At 41.6% G+C, this 19136-nt stretch overlaps 1 protein-coding gene across 1 annotated transcript in view; it reads left to right on the forward strand.

Moving 5' to 3' along the window:
* The window catches only part of ME3 (malic enzyme 3), an 85806-nt gene that overhangs the window by 16108 nt on the left and 50562 nt on the right, over positions 1–19136 (forward strand). Inside the window, exons 2-3 of the mRNA XM_031066025.1 lie at positions 16216–16349; positions 17669–17818. Coding sequence (XP_030921885.1) covers positions 16219–16349; positions 17669–17818 — 281 coding nt within the window. The 5' untranslated portion in view covers positions 16216–16218. The remainder of the gene's footprint in view (positions 1–16215; positions 16350–17668; positions 17819–19136) is intronic.

Raw genomic sequence — 19136 nt, forward strand, 5'->3', positions numbered from 1 at the left:
CTCTAAAGAAGGAGCAAAGGAAAAGCGGTGAAGTGGTGAAAAAGCATATTTGTATTGCCTCTGGTGTGGGCATGTCTGGATGAACTCCTGGTTTGACCTGAAGATTTCCTTTTTTTTACTTTTCTTTTTTAACCAGCAGTAGGGAATTCCTCACCAGCTTGTTCTTGCAGTAGCCAGGCCAACAATGACAAGAATGTGGAAATCAACTAAGCAATTATATTCACAGTAGTGGTTAACAGCATCCCTTCATCTGAAACAAATCAGTTACAGTCCAGTGAAACCTGCTGTACCTACTGCCTGGACATAATAGAGCCCTTGTGCATTTTCAGAGCGTGCCAGACCACTTAAACAGGATCGATGAGAGGCAACAGGAGAGAAATGCTATGTTTTATTAACCAGAGACATGGAAAAATGTATATTCCTTTATTCAACCCTCTTCCACACAGAGAATCTGCCATTGTATTTATAAAGGCATTTCTCTAGGTGCTGCAAAATGTTGTAGGAATGAAGTCCAGGAGTATAACTTGAAATTAGCTGTGAACAAGAGCAATGAGCAATTGCCAAGAGAGGAAAAGTTATCTAACAGACTTGAAATTATTGGTAGTTACTGTAATCTTGGTCACCTCTGAAAATCTGCATTATTTTTTGTATGACTGGTGTTCAATCTGTAAGCCCCAGGAGTCCATGAATTGCTTCTAAGCAAGTCTGTGAAGAGTGGTTAGGAATACAAGTGTGCAGCTGCTGAACAGCACTGTACAGACATTTCTAAAAAAACATTTGTATCTTGCTTGAAGATTATCAGAGACCTACGACTCAGACAATACTGCAAAAATGCAGCATGTTATGGTAGACAGAAACTTACAGGAGTCAGCCAATGTACAAGAGGCAGTTTGGAAGATGTGCCCTAAGGTACACTCCCAGTAATGCAAGCCCTCATATACAACTAGAGAGAATTTGATCCTTGAGTTTCCTGACCTAAAGAATTGACTCCTCTCTTTCAGAGATGAAAGATATTCATGGTCCTAGGCTGTGCACCATAGAAACTCCTTGTTTATGGTGCTTTTACTGTCTTTTTGTTGAAATTATTATTCAGTGACTTAGTGACTGTTAGCAGGTTCAGGAAGATTCTGCAGTGTGGTTTAGCAGTGTCCAGCCAGCAGCCATACAGTTAATGCCACTAATGCCTGCTCTTGCTGCATTTGTTGTTTGAATTACTCTTTAGTCTGCACAATTATCTTGAAAGTGAAAACAAGCTGGTTCAGAGCGAATTGAACAACAGGGTCCTAAATGGGAGGGCAGTGTGAACCAGAGTAGCAAATTTTCATGGATTAATGGCCAAATTGTTGTCTCATTAAAGTCCAATGGCAGAATTCCCGTAGGCTACAATAAGAGACAGGATTTGACCCTAAGAAAAGATTCCATTTGAAGCATTTGAGTGTCTCCCAAAAGCCAATTATTAAATCAGAGGCGCCGTAATAACTGAGCTCAAATTTATTTCAGGACCAGGAAACACAGTTGGGAGGTCAGTACATGCTCATCATGTCATTTCTATGGTGACTTCATTGCAAAACTCAGCACTGGGCTGTGTACAGGGCTGACAATGAGGCTGAGCTGAGAAAGAGCCTGAAAGAATCGCATTGTAACTGATGAAAAGAAGCTGTTTCCATCAGCCACGTTGTCAAGCAACTTGGCAAAGCACAAGCAAAAAAGGTCTCTTCTGGTGACTGACTTCCACCGTGTTCCTCTTCTTTCAGTGCCACCACTAGTCACCACCTGGCTCTGCTCCAGCCTGTAAAGAAAGCTCCAAGTAATCAAATGTTTGCTGACAAAACCACACTTACAGTGTATGTCTGTCTCCTTGGTACGATTTAATACCTGCACGTCATTGTTTTCTCTTCCTCTAAACAGGAAAAAAAAATCAATAGAAAAAATTCATTTACATGGCTCCATGTGAAAAATGTGTTGTGTATTCACTTTTAATTTCTTTTTTTTTTTTCTTTTTGTTTGTTCGTGGTTAAATTGAAGAAATCAACTGGTAGAAGCTTTCCCAAAATGCCATTCTACCTTTAGCGCTTTTGTTAGGGACAATAACCTCCTCCTGATTCTGGACTCATTGAAAAAATTATCAATACCAAGCATGTGCACATCCTTTTAATAAACTGGGATGTTCTAAGCCTTAGAAATTGCAGAGAAAGCTGCAAAATTAGAAGGTGAGGAACTTGATTGTCCAACAAACTACACATCTAGAAAACTCACATAGCCCCCTCAACAAAATGAACCCCTGTAGTGAAAGCAACTCATGAGTGTCAGCACTGTGGTGCAGAAACAGCATCCTGCTGGAGTAAATGATCTGGAGGGAAGTACTGGCTGTAACAAGAAGGAAACCTAATTTTGTATTTTGTCTTTATTTTCCTTAATGTTATTTCTCCTTGGCTGGCAATGTTTATGCACATGTACAGTGTAAGCAAGTTCTTGTTGTAAGAAGACAGCCCCAAGACATTGTTTTTAGTTGAGCAACCAGATAAGCTTGTCTAGATCCATTTATATGTATTCTCTTTTCCTTTCCCAGATGCCTTTATTCTAATTTGATATTAGGGCTATTTGGCAAGGTCTCTTTTAAATAAATTTTATGGCTTCTTTTTTTCGTGTGTGTGTGTGTGTGTATACCCAGACTTGTAGAATAATGTTATGAGAAAATCTAGTTTATAAAATAAATAAAATACAGCCAATTGAGAATATGTTGTTTCTTACTATGTTACCAGTCAGACTTGTGGAAGTATTTAGGCAGAGCTATTTTAAATCTCTGGGGTCTGAACACTCTAATCTGAATCTCAGATTAGAGACATATTTTATTAACATATCTTTGATAATCCAAGTAGGTGTATTTATGCATCTAGAAGTACCTAAATGCACCTGGAAAGTAGAACTCTGTTTTCATTAAGAAAATGAAATTTTGTTTTCATTTTGTTTTCATTTTGACTAAATGGAATTTATTTTTGATTCATTTTCTTGGTAAAATAATGGTGAAAGAAAAACCAGTTCTCCTTTATCAAATATAAGTTGATTTTCCAACTTTGTGGCTAGCCCAAATGAAGAGAAAATATTGTACCTGCTAGCTAAATTCAAATCCAAAGGCACTAAGTTGAGGGCATTTCAGAATAGCAGAAATTAAAATATTTCTATTTGAAAGAATGCATTTCACTGGCATTTGTACCTGATACTGAATTTGGCTCTGTTGATTCTACATAAATTAAAAAGCATGAGATTTTCTTCGTGGACATGTAACTTAATAATGCAACATTTCTTTTGCTATGAAAATTACATTTATTTTAAAAACCTTAAGTCTGTAAGATCACAGAATTGTATAATATCTCCGTCTGGAAGTGACCCATAAAGATCACTGAGTCCTACTCCCTCCTCTTCACAGGACCTTGCAGGTTTAGTATGATTAAACCTCAGTATGTCTTGCCATTGCTTCAATTTCCACTTTAAGGAGGCTTTGTTTTTTAATGGTAATGCAGTAATTGTTGTTGTTTACATTTATGTTTTTGTCTAGCAAAAAAATTCCAAAGACTTATCGTATCTGATCTGCTCTGGATTCAACATGAGTTTTGCTGTGGAGCCAGGGTTTTACCACTGGAGTCCAGTTTCTCTTAAGCTGGGAAGAAGGGCTAGGCTAAGGGCTAAGCCAAACTCTCTGGCTAAGGAACAAAGGAAGCTTATTCCACTTTGCTTTCTGTTGTAAGTACGTACAGGGTTTGATTTTGCCAGGCCTAAATGTCAGCTTCATAATTTCCACCCTAGCCTGCTGCTGAGTGAAGGCCTGCGTTAGGTTCAGAACAAATCTGCAAGCTTTGGACAGAAGAGATGGCTTTCAGAAAAATTTCTAAATTGGTTTTAAAGTTTTAATTTTTTAAATTTGTTCTAGCAGAAGGATTAACTCAGTGCTTTTGTCTTTAGACAAGCAACTGCTCATCTTTAGACTTCATGTCACTGATTGTCATCCTGGGGAGTCCAGACTCCATCTGTGGTTAAGCTCTCTGTTGTGCTTTGTGTTTTTGAAGAGTTGAGTTGATAGGGCTTTAGGAATAAAAGGTTGTTTCAAATTGTTAGGGGTGTTGTTGCTGAAGGGAAAGGCTTTAGTTTATTTCCAGAAGGTCGCACCCAGGATCTTCTTGACATTCTCTGAAAGCTTATTCCAGAGCTAGATATCTTTGACAACATATATGAAGCTTGCACACAGTTTGCCTTGGGATGTGGTGTGTGCCCTGCCTCAGTCATTGCAGTGGTTCAGAGACCAAGCTCTAAGTCAAAATTCAATCTGTACCCAAGGACTCGGTTCACTAAATCTTAGTATGGGTTGGAAGCAACTTGAGAGATTGATTTCTTTAAAAAGCAAGGTTTAACATTGTTGGCTGAAATACAGAGTGTACACTTGAACAGAAGCTGTGAACTCACAACAGCCACTGTCCCAAAGGGAGCAGGTCACCACTGTGTGCCAGCAGGAGTGATTTTGTGATCTTTAAATAAAGTGTGTACCAAGTTGCCTAACACAGCCTAGAGCAGTAAATGTGTAGGAACTGTCTGTAGGATTATCTTTTGTTATTACTGACATTATTTGTACACAGAATGCTATCATGAAAGTACCAATAACAAGTTACTAATAACTGTGAAAATAATCAACTTTTAGTGCAAGTTTTTTTTAATTGTGTGCTGAAGCAGCAGTCAGGTTCATCCTGCAGGTTTGGCACTAATGGTGTTCATTTCCTTAGCTTCTGGCACACATACATCTGCTATCAGCTAGAAAAAGCAAAAACCTTGCTTCAGGAAGTCATCAGAGGAAATACAATAAGTGTGTCAGTACTTCAGCCCAAACAAAATGTTCACTGACGTTCCTGAAAGCTCTGAGTGATACATCCTGGAAATAGCAACAGCCACGAGATAATCTGGCATTCGTTATCATCTCTGCCACATAAGTTCTTTGCGTTTTCTGTGAAAGAAAATCAGAAGAGAGAGGACAGAAGAAGCATTCTACATCTACAAATGGAAATGCACTTGAGCTTGGAAATGCTTGTGTCCAAGTGACCAGGAACTCTCCTTGGGCTCTGGAAGGAGTCAGCTCCTGGGGCAGTGATGACCCTGCTGGGGGGGGCTGAAATATCCCACTGGCTTTCTCCTGACCATTGTATACTATTTTAGTATACTATTGTATACTAAAATCGATTTCTTTATTTGCCCACACCACTATCAGGACTGGGATTTCATCTCTCTGGCTCATGGGCTTCTGTCCAGCCTATGGCTTTTATTTACTTGAGAGGCTGCTGATGCAGTTGTATGCACATTTTCAATAACTGTTCAGCTGCTCAGCTTCAGGACTTTCCTCCACAAGAATCCTTAGTTCATCAAAATCAGTGATGGATCAGTCAGTCAAAACTGCCAACCTCTTCTCCTGGGTTTGGAAGGGATGCTGCTGTGTGGCAGCAAGTCGGACACACTGCCGGAAAGTGATGTTGGTTAATGACTGACATGGAAAAGTCAGCATTTCTGTGTACTGATGGCACAGAAGACAAAGCTTTTTTAAACACACAAAAGACATGCCATATGGACACATACTCTGACAACCATGCTTTTATTGTGAGGAGTAACAAAGCATAGTGTGACTTGTTGGGTTTTGTCCAATGCTAAATGTAATGGTAACCTACAACTTCAGGAGTGTTCCCTCACTCTGATTTTACAGGTAGTATGATAATTTCTTACATCTGAGTTTCAGGCCCAGGAGGAAGATGCTGAATATGATAAAACTCCATATAGCCATTGACAACTGCCAAAATCATGCTGATGGTGAATTGTAGCCTCATTTTCCCCAGAACACAGACTCTTGGATTGGGTTGGAGGGGACCTTAAAGATCATCTAGTTCCAGCTCCCTCTCATGGGCTAGGATGTCACCCACTAGACCAGATTACTCAAATCCCTATTCAAAGTGGCCTTGAACATTTTCAGGGCTGGGACATCCACAGCTTCTCTGGGCAACCTCTTATAGTGCCTTACCACCCTCACAGGAAACAATTTCTCCCTAGTATCTAATCTAAACCTGCCCTCTTTAATTTTAAAGCCATTCCCCCTTGTCCATCACTACATGCCCTTGTAAAAAAATACTAATATTATTCTAAAATAAGTCTTCTTTATGTCCAATCTAAACCTACCCTCTTTCAGTTTAAAACCACTAACCCTTCTCCTATCACAGCAGGCCCTACTAAAAAGCCTGTCCCCATCCTTCCTATAAGTAACTTTTTTATTTTTAAAGGTCAATATAAGGTCTCCATCCAACTTTTCAGCTCTGGCTATCCAGACCTTTATTTATTTCAAACACTGAGAAGTTAAAAGTCATTTTACATTTGCTTTACTGTGATGTTGCTGATTACTGTGATGCTGGGCAGAGGAGAATCAAAACCTTGACCGCAAACCTGAGTTTGAGAGGTCTGTTCCCAAAGATATGCCCTGCCTACAGGTCTTTCATAGCAGGCCATGAGCAAAAATCACATCAGCATTCTCAGTATTTGCAGACTCTGGCTCTGCCTCCAATGCTCCCCACACTGCAACATTTCTTTTTAGCAAGGCAGCTATTACTAAGTCGAAACCCCACTTTGAATAGCAGGTTTGGAGGTTTGATTGGTGTCTCCTGACTGAGGTGCGCGAGTGAAATCAATGCTTTAACCATAATCCCCCATATATCAAATTATTTTGGGATAACATTTGTTTATTCAAAGAGCCTGGACTGTTTGTTACCCTTACTGCAGTCACGCTTCTTCTTTGTGTCATTTAGCCAAATTGTTTTGGGTACAGAGGAATGGATGTTCTGCTGGAGGAAGGAAGCCACTGCTTTGGCCTCGGACAATACTTGTTTAAGCTATAACAGGCTGGAGTAATATGAGCTGAGGTGGACAGGCAGCAGCCATGCCAACAATAATACTGTTTGCATTTCAAGCTATAGCATCTAATGGGACCAAGAACAGAACCAATTTATTTCGAAACTCATGTGAAGGTTTGCCAGAGGGGTGATTTACAGCTTCCTAGCAGTAATGAACAGTTCAGCTGTCTTGACCAACATGTGGTCACGCATGTTATAAACCGACATAAATATTTCATAACATCTTGCTGCAATTGCTGTCCCACAGAAATGTTTGTCAGACAGCTCAAGGAATCAAAAGGGGTTTAATCTTCAAATTTAATCTCCAAGTAATTTTGCATTCTCTTTTTTTTTTTCATTCTGAACTTGGATAACTTATTTCATACTGTCCTTGATTAAAAACAGTTGGAAGAGGAGGATGGGAGTTTCATTTTTGAACTTTCTTTTTAAAAATCTCAGGAACTTTATTAGGTATTTGATTTATAGTTTATAGAGCAGAGTGTGCTTCTGAAACTTGAAGTGGTTAAGCTCAGTCTTGAGAAAGTGATAAAAATTAAAGCACTGGTATGAAATTAGTGGTATTTTGTCACCTGGAATATTTGGACATAGTGTACTCACACCATATGGAAACAATAGAACTGAAATTCTGAGGAGCAAAGAAAGTGGAAAATAAAAGGACTGTATAATTGGAAGAATATTTAGCGGTCCTGAAGGGGAAGTTTGATAGAAAGGATGTATCATTTTTATTGTGGTTCTGTAGAAATTGCAGCCCCAGTGCTTCGGTGTCAGGGCCAAGTGTGCCAAGTGCTGAGCATTCAACTGCCCAGAATTTAGCAACAGCTCACATCCAGTTGTCAGTAAACAAAGCAGGGAGAGTGCACACAGAGGTGATGAGAGCTGGAGACAGAGGGTCAGACTGCATGTATGTGAGCACTTCATGCATCTTCCTTTTTCCTCTATGCATTAAAAGGAATAAAAATTTTGAAGTAAAGTGTTCAGACAAGGAGGACAAGGGGACGGGTCATAGGGTAGTCATGACAGGCCAACTACTCTCCTGGTGGTGCCAAAAGTAGTTTGGACAGTTAGAGGGCCTGTGTGTGCTTAGGAAAAACATGTGCTTGGCAAAGAGACAGGCCCCTGAGGTCAGCATGGAGATCATTTGGGACTGGCTGGAAACTGGATTGGAAAAGAGCATGCACTGGTGCTAAGTGTTTGTATGTATGTATACACGCACGCACGCACGCGCACACACACACATTTGTGTATGTGCACATAAACCTTTAGCTACCTGTCAGTCTTATAAAGGGGTTTTGTGAAATGTAGCTGTAGAAATGCTGGAGTAAAGAGAGGAAAGCAACTTGCTTAATGCCTTGAGGGGCAAAACCACTGGAGGGTTGAATCTCTGAAAGGCTGAGAAGTGGGAAGAGCAATATCAGCATGGCACAGCTAAATTCTAAGGTGAGCTGCTAAATGAGGACTGCACAAAGATCTCCAAAAGGAAGCTGGACATTCTTGATTGCTGTATGCCTCTGGTGTGTTCCAGTGCCAATGGGCACTGAGCTGGGGGATGGTTTCTCTGTTGAGCCCCAGCACAAGCTGCCTGGGTTGAAGTCCATCAGTGACCTTGCCATGCAGAACAGCAGAAACAGAGAGGGAAAAACTAAAGTTGTACAAATTACTCAAATAGGAAATGGAGGCTCACACAGATTTCCTTTGGGGTGCTCTGTGTTTACCTGCATGTTTAGTTGCCTTTGAATGGTGGTTGTAAATGAGAGCTCAGGGTGTCTTTCCTACTGTGTTTGTTTTACTAAGATGGCAAATTTCTTAGTTAGAGCCTTGTCTGTTTCTCTTGTTCCTGATTTTTAAAAGACAACATTGCCTTTCTCTAGAATCCTTTATCTGAGAGGGTATCTGAATGTTCTGTAAACATCTCAAATGTTCTGAAGCCGACATATGTTAGATCTTCTTGCACAGCTATCAAAATCGTGGTTCAGGAGCCAAGCCTGCTTCTCCTGGATTAGACAAGGATGTGCAAAGAACATCTGGTAATGCTCAAGAAGCTGCTGCTATGGTTCCTTTCTACACACCTTTGGTAGAAGCAGCATGTGAAGGAGGACAGTGACAAGGACATAGGAATGCTACAGCAGAGAAAACATCTCCGGTACAGTCAGTAACAAAACAACTCTTGCTTTCATTCAGATTCAGCTTCCACCAAGCTGTTTTCTTGTGAAACAGCTAATTTTATGGATGAAGCAATGCTTTTCAGTATTGTTTAACAGAATACAGCATCAGCAATCATCCATAAACTGTAATCCAGCTGCAGCCTATGTTTGGAGCAGCCCCATTTGCTGGGGTGGCAGTAGCGAAAGAGATAAAAATTGCAGAGAGGCTCCCACGCTCCAGACCTACAGCATGGTGCAGTTTGTGTGCAAGCAGTAAGTGCAAAGTGCACAAGTCTCATTTTATGTGATTTACTCAAAAGGGACTTCAAAAGGAAGTTAGTGCTCTTAGTAGCACCAGACACAAATTGTATGCAGCCACAACTCACATGATCAGCTGCATGCACAATGGGAGAAGTTTCCAGACATTGTAAAACTGGCTTTTAAAACTGTATTTTCTTAATGTTTTGGATCACATTTCAACCTTAGAATTGCCTTCATCTTTCTTCTCAGACATACTTGCTCTTTCAAATTGATGATGATGACGACTGGTTTTCACAGGCTTGGGAAAGCAAGCATTGTCGTTTGTGCTGCATTCTTCCTGTCTAGTGGCAACATGATATTTGGGAGAAAAGTGTCTCCAACATCACAGTAACTGAAATATTTGGGTTAGTGCTTGGCAAACTGCCTGCAGAAACTGATTTTACCCTGCCCCCTTTCCTCATGAGAAGAAATAATTGCTTCCCCCTTAGATGAGACATGGGCATGTGGACTATGAGACATTTCTATTCTGGACTAGCTCATTTCGCTCACTAATTGGCATGAAAAGCTGTGACAGTTGTAGGTGTAAAACTGATGTGGAATTATTTAGGGAATAAAGTAGGAGAGGCACCAGGGAGTCTTCCTTTGCTTTGGATATAGGAGGGGCAATCGACCTGAATCTGTGTGCCAGGATTACATGGGATACTTTTGGTAAGGGACTGAGAATTTGGGATTTGCCTCAGGGTTCTGCCCAACAGCTTGGCAGTAGCCCAAAACCTGATGTCCTCATTGGTGCTTACTCCACCAGGCCACCCTTGTCTGCAATATTTTGCTACACATGAGAGAGAAACCAGCAAGTGCTTCATGATTTAGGTTGATCCAGGCAGGAATCGTCTTCTGCTTGGTTGTTTGCATGCACTATGTGTGCCCCCACCATTTGGGATTCTGCAGTGCTCTATTGCTCCTCATAATTTCTCAGGATTTCTCCAGGGCTTTTCTTCCCCATGCCATCACATTTTTCTGTATATGGCAGTCTTGTTCTCCCTGAAGTGATTTTACTTTTCACCTTTACCAAAAGACACTGAAGCTTGTATGTAGACACATCATGCATATAAACACATTTGTGAATCTAGTCAAAATCAAATGACTTATCTATCCCTCCACAGAGCCAAAGAAATATTCCCGTTAGCTTGGCTAGAACTTTGCGAGGATCTTAACATTGCTTTTGTGGGAAGAAGCAAGTGTGCCAAACAAGCTGTTCTTTGGGGAATTTTGTGTCATTCATCTTTTAAAAATCTGTTTTTCTCAATGCAACAGAAACTTATTTGCAGACAAAACACATTAAGTCTGTAGCAAATAGATTCATTTATTTTTTTGATATGGAGGACAAATTGCTGCCCTGGAGCTGACAAACTACAGAAAATCATAATGAGTTCTCTACTAACTTTGGTATAGAGCTGTACCACTGCAGTGTGAAATCATGGTGCAGGGCTTGAGGAGTTTAGCACTGCAGTTCTTCCTATGGATTCATGAACAAATCCCTGAAGACATTTGCTTTATGAGTTTTATTTATTGAAGAAAACCTCCTGCAACACATGGGAACAGCAAGCTTTGCTGCTTTTTGCCTGAGACCCTGACATATCTTGCAGCAGGAGTGTCCTCACCAGGAAAGTGGTTACTTCTGTGAGATGAAACTGTGCAGGATGAGATCCCTCTGGCACAGGGGCTTTGTCATCTTCCAGTTCTGCTCAGTCGTACATTGGTGTAAATCAAAAGTCACTGAGAAGAATAATAGAAATGTAATCCAGTGAAAAAGTTACTTGCACAAAACAAAAGAGTTACTGGTAAAACCTCATTAACAGTAGGGACAACTTACATTGTAATTGAATTAGAGGACCTCATTAAAGATGGTTCCCCAGGAACTAAAATGAACACAAAGTTGAGTTGCTTAATTACCTTTGTCTTGGAGTTTTTAATAGCGTTCCCAGGCTCTGTGGGAGAAGAAGGATGAACAATATGAAAAGATTAGAAATCCACTATTATATCATTTTGTGACAAAGGGGATGGCTGAGAGTGAGGGGTTTTTCAACCAGTGACTGCGAACTCAGAAAGAGGAATAGGCACTGTGAGAAGAGTTTGTAAATCACAGTCAACAAAAGGTTTGCCCAGCAATAATTGCTGAGAAGACACAGAGGGGAGTCTTCTTTCCAGGTTTCAGAGATGTCTTCCCCATACTCCAAAGCATCACAGGCTGGGGTTTTTACTAAGCTTAAGAGCACAAACACATCCAAATTAAAGGTAATATGAAGCTACAAGACTTCTAAAAGGAGAAAACAAAGAACTGCTGCTCTGATGTCCCTCCCTCACTCTTTTTTTGCAAATATTTTCAATACAGCTTTTCCCAGGATGGAGTTCAGTACCTATCAGTCTGTCCACTCCAGGAAGAGAAGCTTGAGTAGCTGAGACGGAACACTGTGAAGAAGCTTATCAAGTCAGTTGAAGTCAAGGAGGTCACTGCAGGATCTGAACTCTGTAGAAAAATCTTTCTTCATGTAGAAAATGGATGTTTTCTGCTGTTGCTCTCTGCTCCCCAGCCCACGTGCAGTCTCAGTGGGGATTAGTTTAGCTTCTGATCCTGACCCCTTATGGAAGGAACTTTTGCTTGCAGATAGTCAAAGCACATCCCTACCATAAAACTGGACAGGTGCAAAACACATTATGGAAATATATGGAAAACACATTACAGAAAAATCTGTATAGAATAAACTTGTTAAGTTCCCTGACTATTAGGTCTTCCTTAGCCTGGCTGCTAACATACTAGTTGTAAAGGAGAAATAGATAAACTGCACCTGCTCTTGCAGCTTGCAGTGGTGATCCCTGTGTGTCTGTATTTCCCAGTGTGCCCTTCCAGCACTCTGCTCCAGTCAGACTAGGAAGTTCCCAGTTGCAGGGACCGTTGCCAAAGGGTTGGAGATGTTCACTTGTTTACTCAGCTCAAAGACTGCCAAACCAGCTTTCATTTGCATGGATGAAGGATGTGGTCCCAAAGGTTTCCTGAGAACTGCAGCTGGAGTCCCAGCATCACAGAGGGCAATGGCCTGGGACAGTATAAACTGCATGAACCCCTTGGACTGGCCATCCAAGAAGTCCCACAGCCCTCCCTGTGCTGTGGCTGCATTGCTCTCTAGAGCACAGGGATATGGATAAATGCAGTAAGCCAAAGCTTTGCTCCAAAAGAAATGCTCAGGAGCTGGAGATTATCTGAGTTACACTGGACTCTGGATGTTCTACACTAGGTAAAGAGTATTCAGCCCTTAATTAGGCATCCATTACATTAAAAGTAGTTTTCTGATACCATAGGAACTATCATTTGTGTCTTTATTCCCACCTACAGAAGGCTGATCTATAACAAGTAAATTATAAACACAAGCCTTGCCAGCATCCCCCCTGCTTGTATCCAGCCCTGAGTGAAACACCCCCTTCTCACTGCTATAAAGTGCAGGCAGTGATAAAACTAATCATTATATGTGGATTGGCTTCACCCTTCAGTTTCCAAAATAAGTGGCTTTTATGGATTGAACTGCAAAGAGGGACCTGCCACGTAACAGACTTGGTGCTGTCAGCAGTAAGAAAACAGAAGCATTTGAGGTTATTTGAAGCAAGCCTTTTTCAGAACAAAACCCCTCACTTGGCCTCTCTGTTGCATGAAGCATAGTGGGCAGCTGATATTTTTGCCTTTGTTTTTGGTTAGTGACATAGCATCTGCCCTCTCCATGCCAACTCATTTCCAATACATTTAAAATTGAATTGCAGCACCTGGCTTTAGCTCTGCAATGTTGTGGCCCATCATCTAATCATTAGGCCTTTCAAGACCAGAAAAAGAGAGGTACAATATGGCTTTCAGGCAGGCTTTAAAAAAAACCAATTCTAAAAGCTTTAATCTTAAACATAGCAATACCTCGGTGAATTTGAGCTTTTGATCTGGGGCAGAATGTGTTTCCAGATTCATTTCACGCTATGCTGTTTCAGTGAATATAACCACCTCACCATGGGGTCCTACTCCTAGGCCTTCACAGACGCTTCAGAAAGCATCCTTAATGTTAGTGCTGGCAATTTCTGTACCACTCCCAACCCTGCCACAGAGGCACGGATGATGGACCAGCTCTGTACTGAAAAGTGTTTTGGAGATTTAACTGGTTGTGAAAGCAGCAGGTTCCTCATCACATGTGTTTGCAATTGCTCTAGTATGAAGGTGCTTATACTGGTATAGCTCATTCAGATGAATGCAGAGCTGCAGTAAATGCAGTGAGTTAGAGATGTTGTGTGTCACTATTGCCATGCTTAGCCTTGGACTATTAACAGCACAACTGTGATTGTGTTTAAACAGTTTGGGCTGTTGGAGCAGTTTGAGCTGCTCCTGCTCTTGTGGAATGGTTGGAGATGTCATTTAGGCAGAGCTCAAGCCAGAAAACAAGAAAGGATTACTGTAGTGGCCATTCAGGCTGTCATTTCTGTAAGGCACCATGATATTATTTTGAATAGAAATGAGCTGAAATGCAGAAAGTGTTTCTTCTATTGGTGTGTGATCATTTGATGAAATATTAAATGTCTCACTGTTTTACTGTGTGGAAAATCCCTGAAAGGACTTTATTTCCTATTGAAAAATTACCACAAGAAGATTGTCAGTGGTTGAATGCAGAAATGGCTAGGATACTGTGTTTCTGCCTTTTCTACCCTTTTCAGAAGAGTAACCACTGCTGGTTTACTGTGTTTGCTTGCTTCATTTCTGTTCTAGGGTATGAGCAAGGGGCAGGTCTGAACCCTGATTGGCCAATCTTTGATGTGACTTTCTCTAGACAAGCAAGTAGAGTATTTACTGACAAATATTTCTGTCCCTCATTATCTGTCTTCCATGTGCAAAGGTCACGGGAAGTGAATGGTTTGAAATAGTATTCTTTTTTACCTATTTATTGTAGATAAACTTTGACGTTCAGTACAGAAAATACAGTAGCTGTATTTTCCCTGCTGTGGCCTAATATTGGCGATGTAAAGCCAAATATTGATGCCAAGATGATGTCCAGTGTTGATCTTAGTCTAGTACTTCAGAAGTCTCCAGCCTGGAGAATGCAGATGATTACAAGTTTTCTGATGAGAACTTATTGCCTCTTCTTTAATTCAGAAATAATGACTTAAAAAATCTCAGACTTTATCTTGTGAGAATGTACCAGTTTTGCTATGAAACTCATTTGGGGGAAAGTTTCTCTTGTCCAGGAAGGAAATTTGTGTCAGAAGTGTCAGTAATTTCAGCAGAAACAGACATGTCCTGGGTACAACATTCAACAACGACCATGGAGGCCTCAATGCTGTTTCTGGGCTTGGCAGGAGAATCCTGGCCTCCTGCCTCCCAGGCAACTGCTGACTCCTCATCTGCTGGCTGGAAGAGGAACAGTTTCTCTCTGCTATGCTCTTTCTTACAGCAATTTTTGAAAATATTCGACTCTATCCTGTTTTAGAGCAGAAAAAAGTCCTATGAGAATGCTTGTGAGATAAAGATTGTTTTCAGCTATCCTGGAGGCTGAATAACTTCTCTAAGATGAAGGAAGACTATTTTTTTCATTTAATTTGCGCTAGTGCACATTTTACTAATGAAAGGAGTGTCACAGCATGTATGTACAAAGCATGGATCTGGCAAACAGGAAAATTAGTTTCAGTCCTTCTCTCTGTCCTGGCACATGTTCCTTGGCATTGCTGATAGTTTTACAAATATTTTTGCCAGCATCTGCAGCACTTGCAGGTTGGGTGGGAGTGTTGATCTGATGGAGGCAGGAAGGCTCTGCAGAGGGATCTGCACTGGCTGGATTGATGGGCCAAGGCAAATTGTATGAAGTTCAATAAAGTGAAGTGCTGGGTCTTGCAAGGCCAGTGGCATCCTGGCCTGGATCAGCAATGGTGTGGCCACCCGGACCAGGGCAGGGATTGTCCCCTGTGCTTGGCACTGGTGAGGCCACAGCTCTAATCCTGTGTTCAGTTCTGGGCCCCTCACTGCAACAAGGACATTGAGGGGCTGGAGCGTGTCCAGAGAAGGGCAGTGGAACTGGGGAAGGGTCTGGAGCACAAGTCTGGTGAGGAGCAGCTGAGGAAGCTGGGAGTGTTTATCCTAGACAAAAGGAAGCTCAGGGGCCTTGTGCTCTCTGTAACCACCTAAAGGGGGTTGTAGCCAGGTCAGTCTCTTTTCCCCGATAACAAGTGATAGATAGGATGAGAGGAGACAGTCTCAAATTGCACCAAGAAGGTTTTGTATTGGATATTAGGAAAGATTTCTTCATGTGAAGTGTTGTCAAGCATTGGAACAGGCTGCTCAGGGGAGTGGTGGAGTCACCATACCTGAAGGTATTTAAAAGCCATGTAGATGCGCTTATGGACATAATTCAGAGGTGGACTTGGCAATGCTGGGTTAGCAGTTGAACTTGATGAAGTTTGAAGTCTTTTCCAACCTAAATGATTCCATGATTCTACACATGTTATGTGATTTGTAAAGGAGTATGATCACTGTGTTTCCAGGAAGGCCATGGAAACTAGTAGCCATGAGCTCATGAAGTAATATAAAAAGAGTATGAAGTGAAAGAAACACTAAAAATATGTGTAAAAGCACTGTAGAAATAAACCAAATTCAGATGGCAAGAATGTGAGTTCTTTACAGCATTACTGGTGTTGGACAGCTAATCCAGAAGCTGCAGGTCTGGGTGGTCTGGACCCCACACTCCCTGTGGGGCAGGACTGCCTGCAGGCCCAAAGGGGCTGCATGCTGTTGCTTGCTTTCTCCTTGGATATCCTAGTTGGTAGTGCATATTATGCCATTTGAATGTGCCTTCCTTTTTTCTTCCCAGGGAATGGCTTTTACACTTCAAGAAAGGCTACAGCTGGGAATTCATGGCCTCCTTCCTCCTTGCTTCCTGAGCCAAGATGTTCAACTCCTTCGTGTGATGAAAAACTTTGAAAAGCAATCTAATGATCTAGACAAGTATGTCAAAAACATCTTATTTCCTCTCCCTTTCCCCTTTTTTGTTCTTTAAAGCCTCAAGGAAAAATTGTGAATTTTGCTTCAATGTACATGTTTCCCTCTGGGTCACTTTTTTCCAGCTGTCCATACTCTCCAGCAGCAGAATCATAGAGTAGTTCAGGTTTAAAGGGACCTTAAAAATTATCTAAGCCGAAACCCCCAGGGACACCTTGACCAGGTTGCTCAAACCCTATTCAATCTGGTCTGGGACAGGGCTGGGACATCCACAGCTTCTCTGGGCAACTTGTGCCAGCACCTCACCATGCTGACACTCAAAAATTTCTTCCTAATATCTAATCTAAACCTACCCTCTTTCAGTTTGAAGCCATTCCCTCTTGTCCTATCAATACATGCCCTTGTAAAAAGTCCTTCTTCAGCTTTAGATTGCTCCCTGTTTGGATACTGGAAGTTGCTAGATGTCCCCAGCACTGTCCCTTCTCCAGGCTGAGCAACGCCAACTCTCTCAGCCTGTCTTCATAGGAGAGGTGCTCCAGCCCTCTGATTATCTTCCTGACCCTCTCCTGGACCTGTTCCAACAGGTCCACTAATGTTACTTTTTTCTACCACTCCATTTCTGGAGAGTTCTGGTGTACTTTGGCCACAAGAAGGAAGCAGGGCACTGAAGGTAGAGTGAACTCAAGTAGTTCATTTATCTATCTGTATGCTCCCCAATACATTCACTAAAACACTGGATGGAAGAACAGAAAACAACTGACAGTGTGTTAGGAAAAAATAAAAAGAAAACAGAAGCAATATCGTATTGGCTAATATTTCTGAGTTTCATTGTATCCAGTATTGTTCATCAGGCTTACTGATGGAAAATGCTGTTTGATTCCTGCAGTGAGGAGGGTTTGCATCTCCATCTCTCTCAGCTGGCATTGATCTGAGGACTGAGGCAGTAGGACTCTTACCCTGTAGACCAATTGCACTGGCTTTTCTGTGTCGTAAATTTCTATGTTGATCTTGAAAATTCTGTATTGATAGCTGTGTATGATGCCTTTTGATGCAAATTTCAAAATTCTAAGGTTGTGCATGGGTGTGACGTCCAGCCCTTCTGAGTCATTGCGAGCTGTCACTGAGGGTAGTGGAGCTGACCAGGCCCTCTGGGAAATTTTGCTCCAAGTACCTGCTCATGATCCTTCTGCTCAAGTACCAGTAGCACAAAGGAATGTCAGGGCTTGGGAGAACTGAGTGCATACTGAGCGAGCCAATGACTGCTTTTTGTGAAACTGTGAACTACCATAAATACTGATGTACAACTTGTTTTTATTTCTGTAAAGGTATATTATTCTTATGACATTGCAAGACAGGAATGAGAAGCTTTTTTACCGACTGCTGACTTCTGATATCGAGAAATTCATGCCCATAGTTTACACCCCAACAGTTGGCCTGGCTTGTCAGCAGTATGGTTTGGCTTTCAGGAGACCACGGTGAGTGAAGAGACTGCGTTTGCAATTTTTTCATTTCATGTGAATGTTTCTTTTGTATGCACACCATATGTGGGTGGCCCAAAACATCTAAAACTCAATCCCTCATCAAAAAGTGAACCAGCCAGCAGCTTCGTGTGTGTACATTTGATGATGAGTTGGGGAGTCGAGACTAGCCCTGACTTCTTCCTATAAACAGTGAACAGAGTGGTTTTGTTCTCAAACAGTGCTGTACAGTCCCCAAACAGCTTGCTGAACTTAGGGCTGCACCCCTCCCAATCTGCTGTCTCAGGAGCACCAAGTGCCCTCTGCAATGCTGTTTGAGTAATTGTTGGGTTTTGGATACATTGTGCTGATTTTGAACTTTTGTATGCTCTTCCACCAACTACCCCACTAGAATCATCTTCGTAGATGATGCTCTGCATCAGTGCCTCCCTCTCTGCTCAGAACAGTCACTGTATAAATTCATGCAACATTAAGCACTCTGTACCATGTTGGAAGACCCCATTCTGCATAATTCTTTTTAATGATTAATGCTTAGATAAATCCCTTGTTAGCTTTTTGAAGTACATTTTAACCTAGCCTGAAAATTCAATGGTACGGTTCAGTTTTCTTTGTAGGCTTTTAAATTTTTTGGTCCTTGAAATGTACCAGTAGTCAGATGAACATTTAAGCTTTTGAAATAGAAATTTGCAAAGTAAAGGAATGGAATAATACCATTTTCAAAGCATTTCACAAGCATGAGGTTTGACTGCAGTTTCAGCTGAGGGTACTGCTACAGATGGGGCAGCTGAGGCAAGTTCTACTGAGTCTAGGTCAAGGGGAGTCCCTGAGGCACACCTCAAAGATGCTAGGGCTGTGTAGACAAGATAATTAATAACATTTTATGTATAAGATTATCTTGGCAAACATGCTTGCTTCCTTCTTGTGATGAAAATTCCCAATAAAGCCAGTGTATTCCTTCATGTGAGCTGCTCCTCATAGCTGCTTTTTGGCTCATGTCTGCGCCAGGTAATTGCATTCTGGGCCTTGATGTGCTACTTGTGGATCTGCTGGGCTGTGGAAAAGTCATTCATCTATCCAAGCCTTGATCTTATCCCCTCCTCCTCCTCAGTGTGTATGAGGAAGCCAGAGAAGGATCTGCACTTTTTATGGGGGGAGGACACTAACTTCTTCTGGGCATGAGTTAAAGGTAGCAGAGATAAGACAGCCCAGATTGTGTCTCCAGGTGTTGAGCTGTGAGCACTGTCAGGCAGAGCAGAGCACACTGCTGGTTCTCAGCTAATCAATATTAATGCAGCAGCTGCTGATGCTCAGGTAT

This window comes from Geospiza fortis, unplaced genomic scaffold (assembly GCF_000277835.1).
Source record: "Geospiza fortis unplaced genomic scaffold, GeoFor_1.0 scaffold16, whole genome shotgun sequence".
NCBI classification, from domain to species: domain Eukaryota; kingdom Metazoa; phylum Chordata; class Aves; order Passeriformes; family Thraupidae; genus Geospiza; species Geospiza fortis.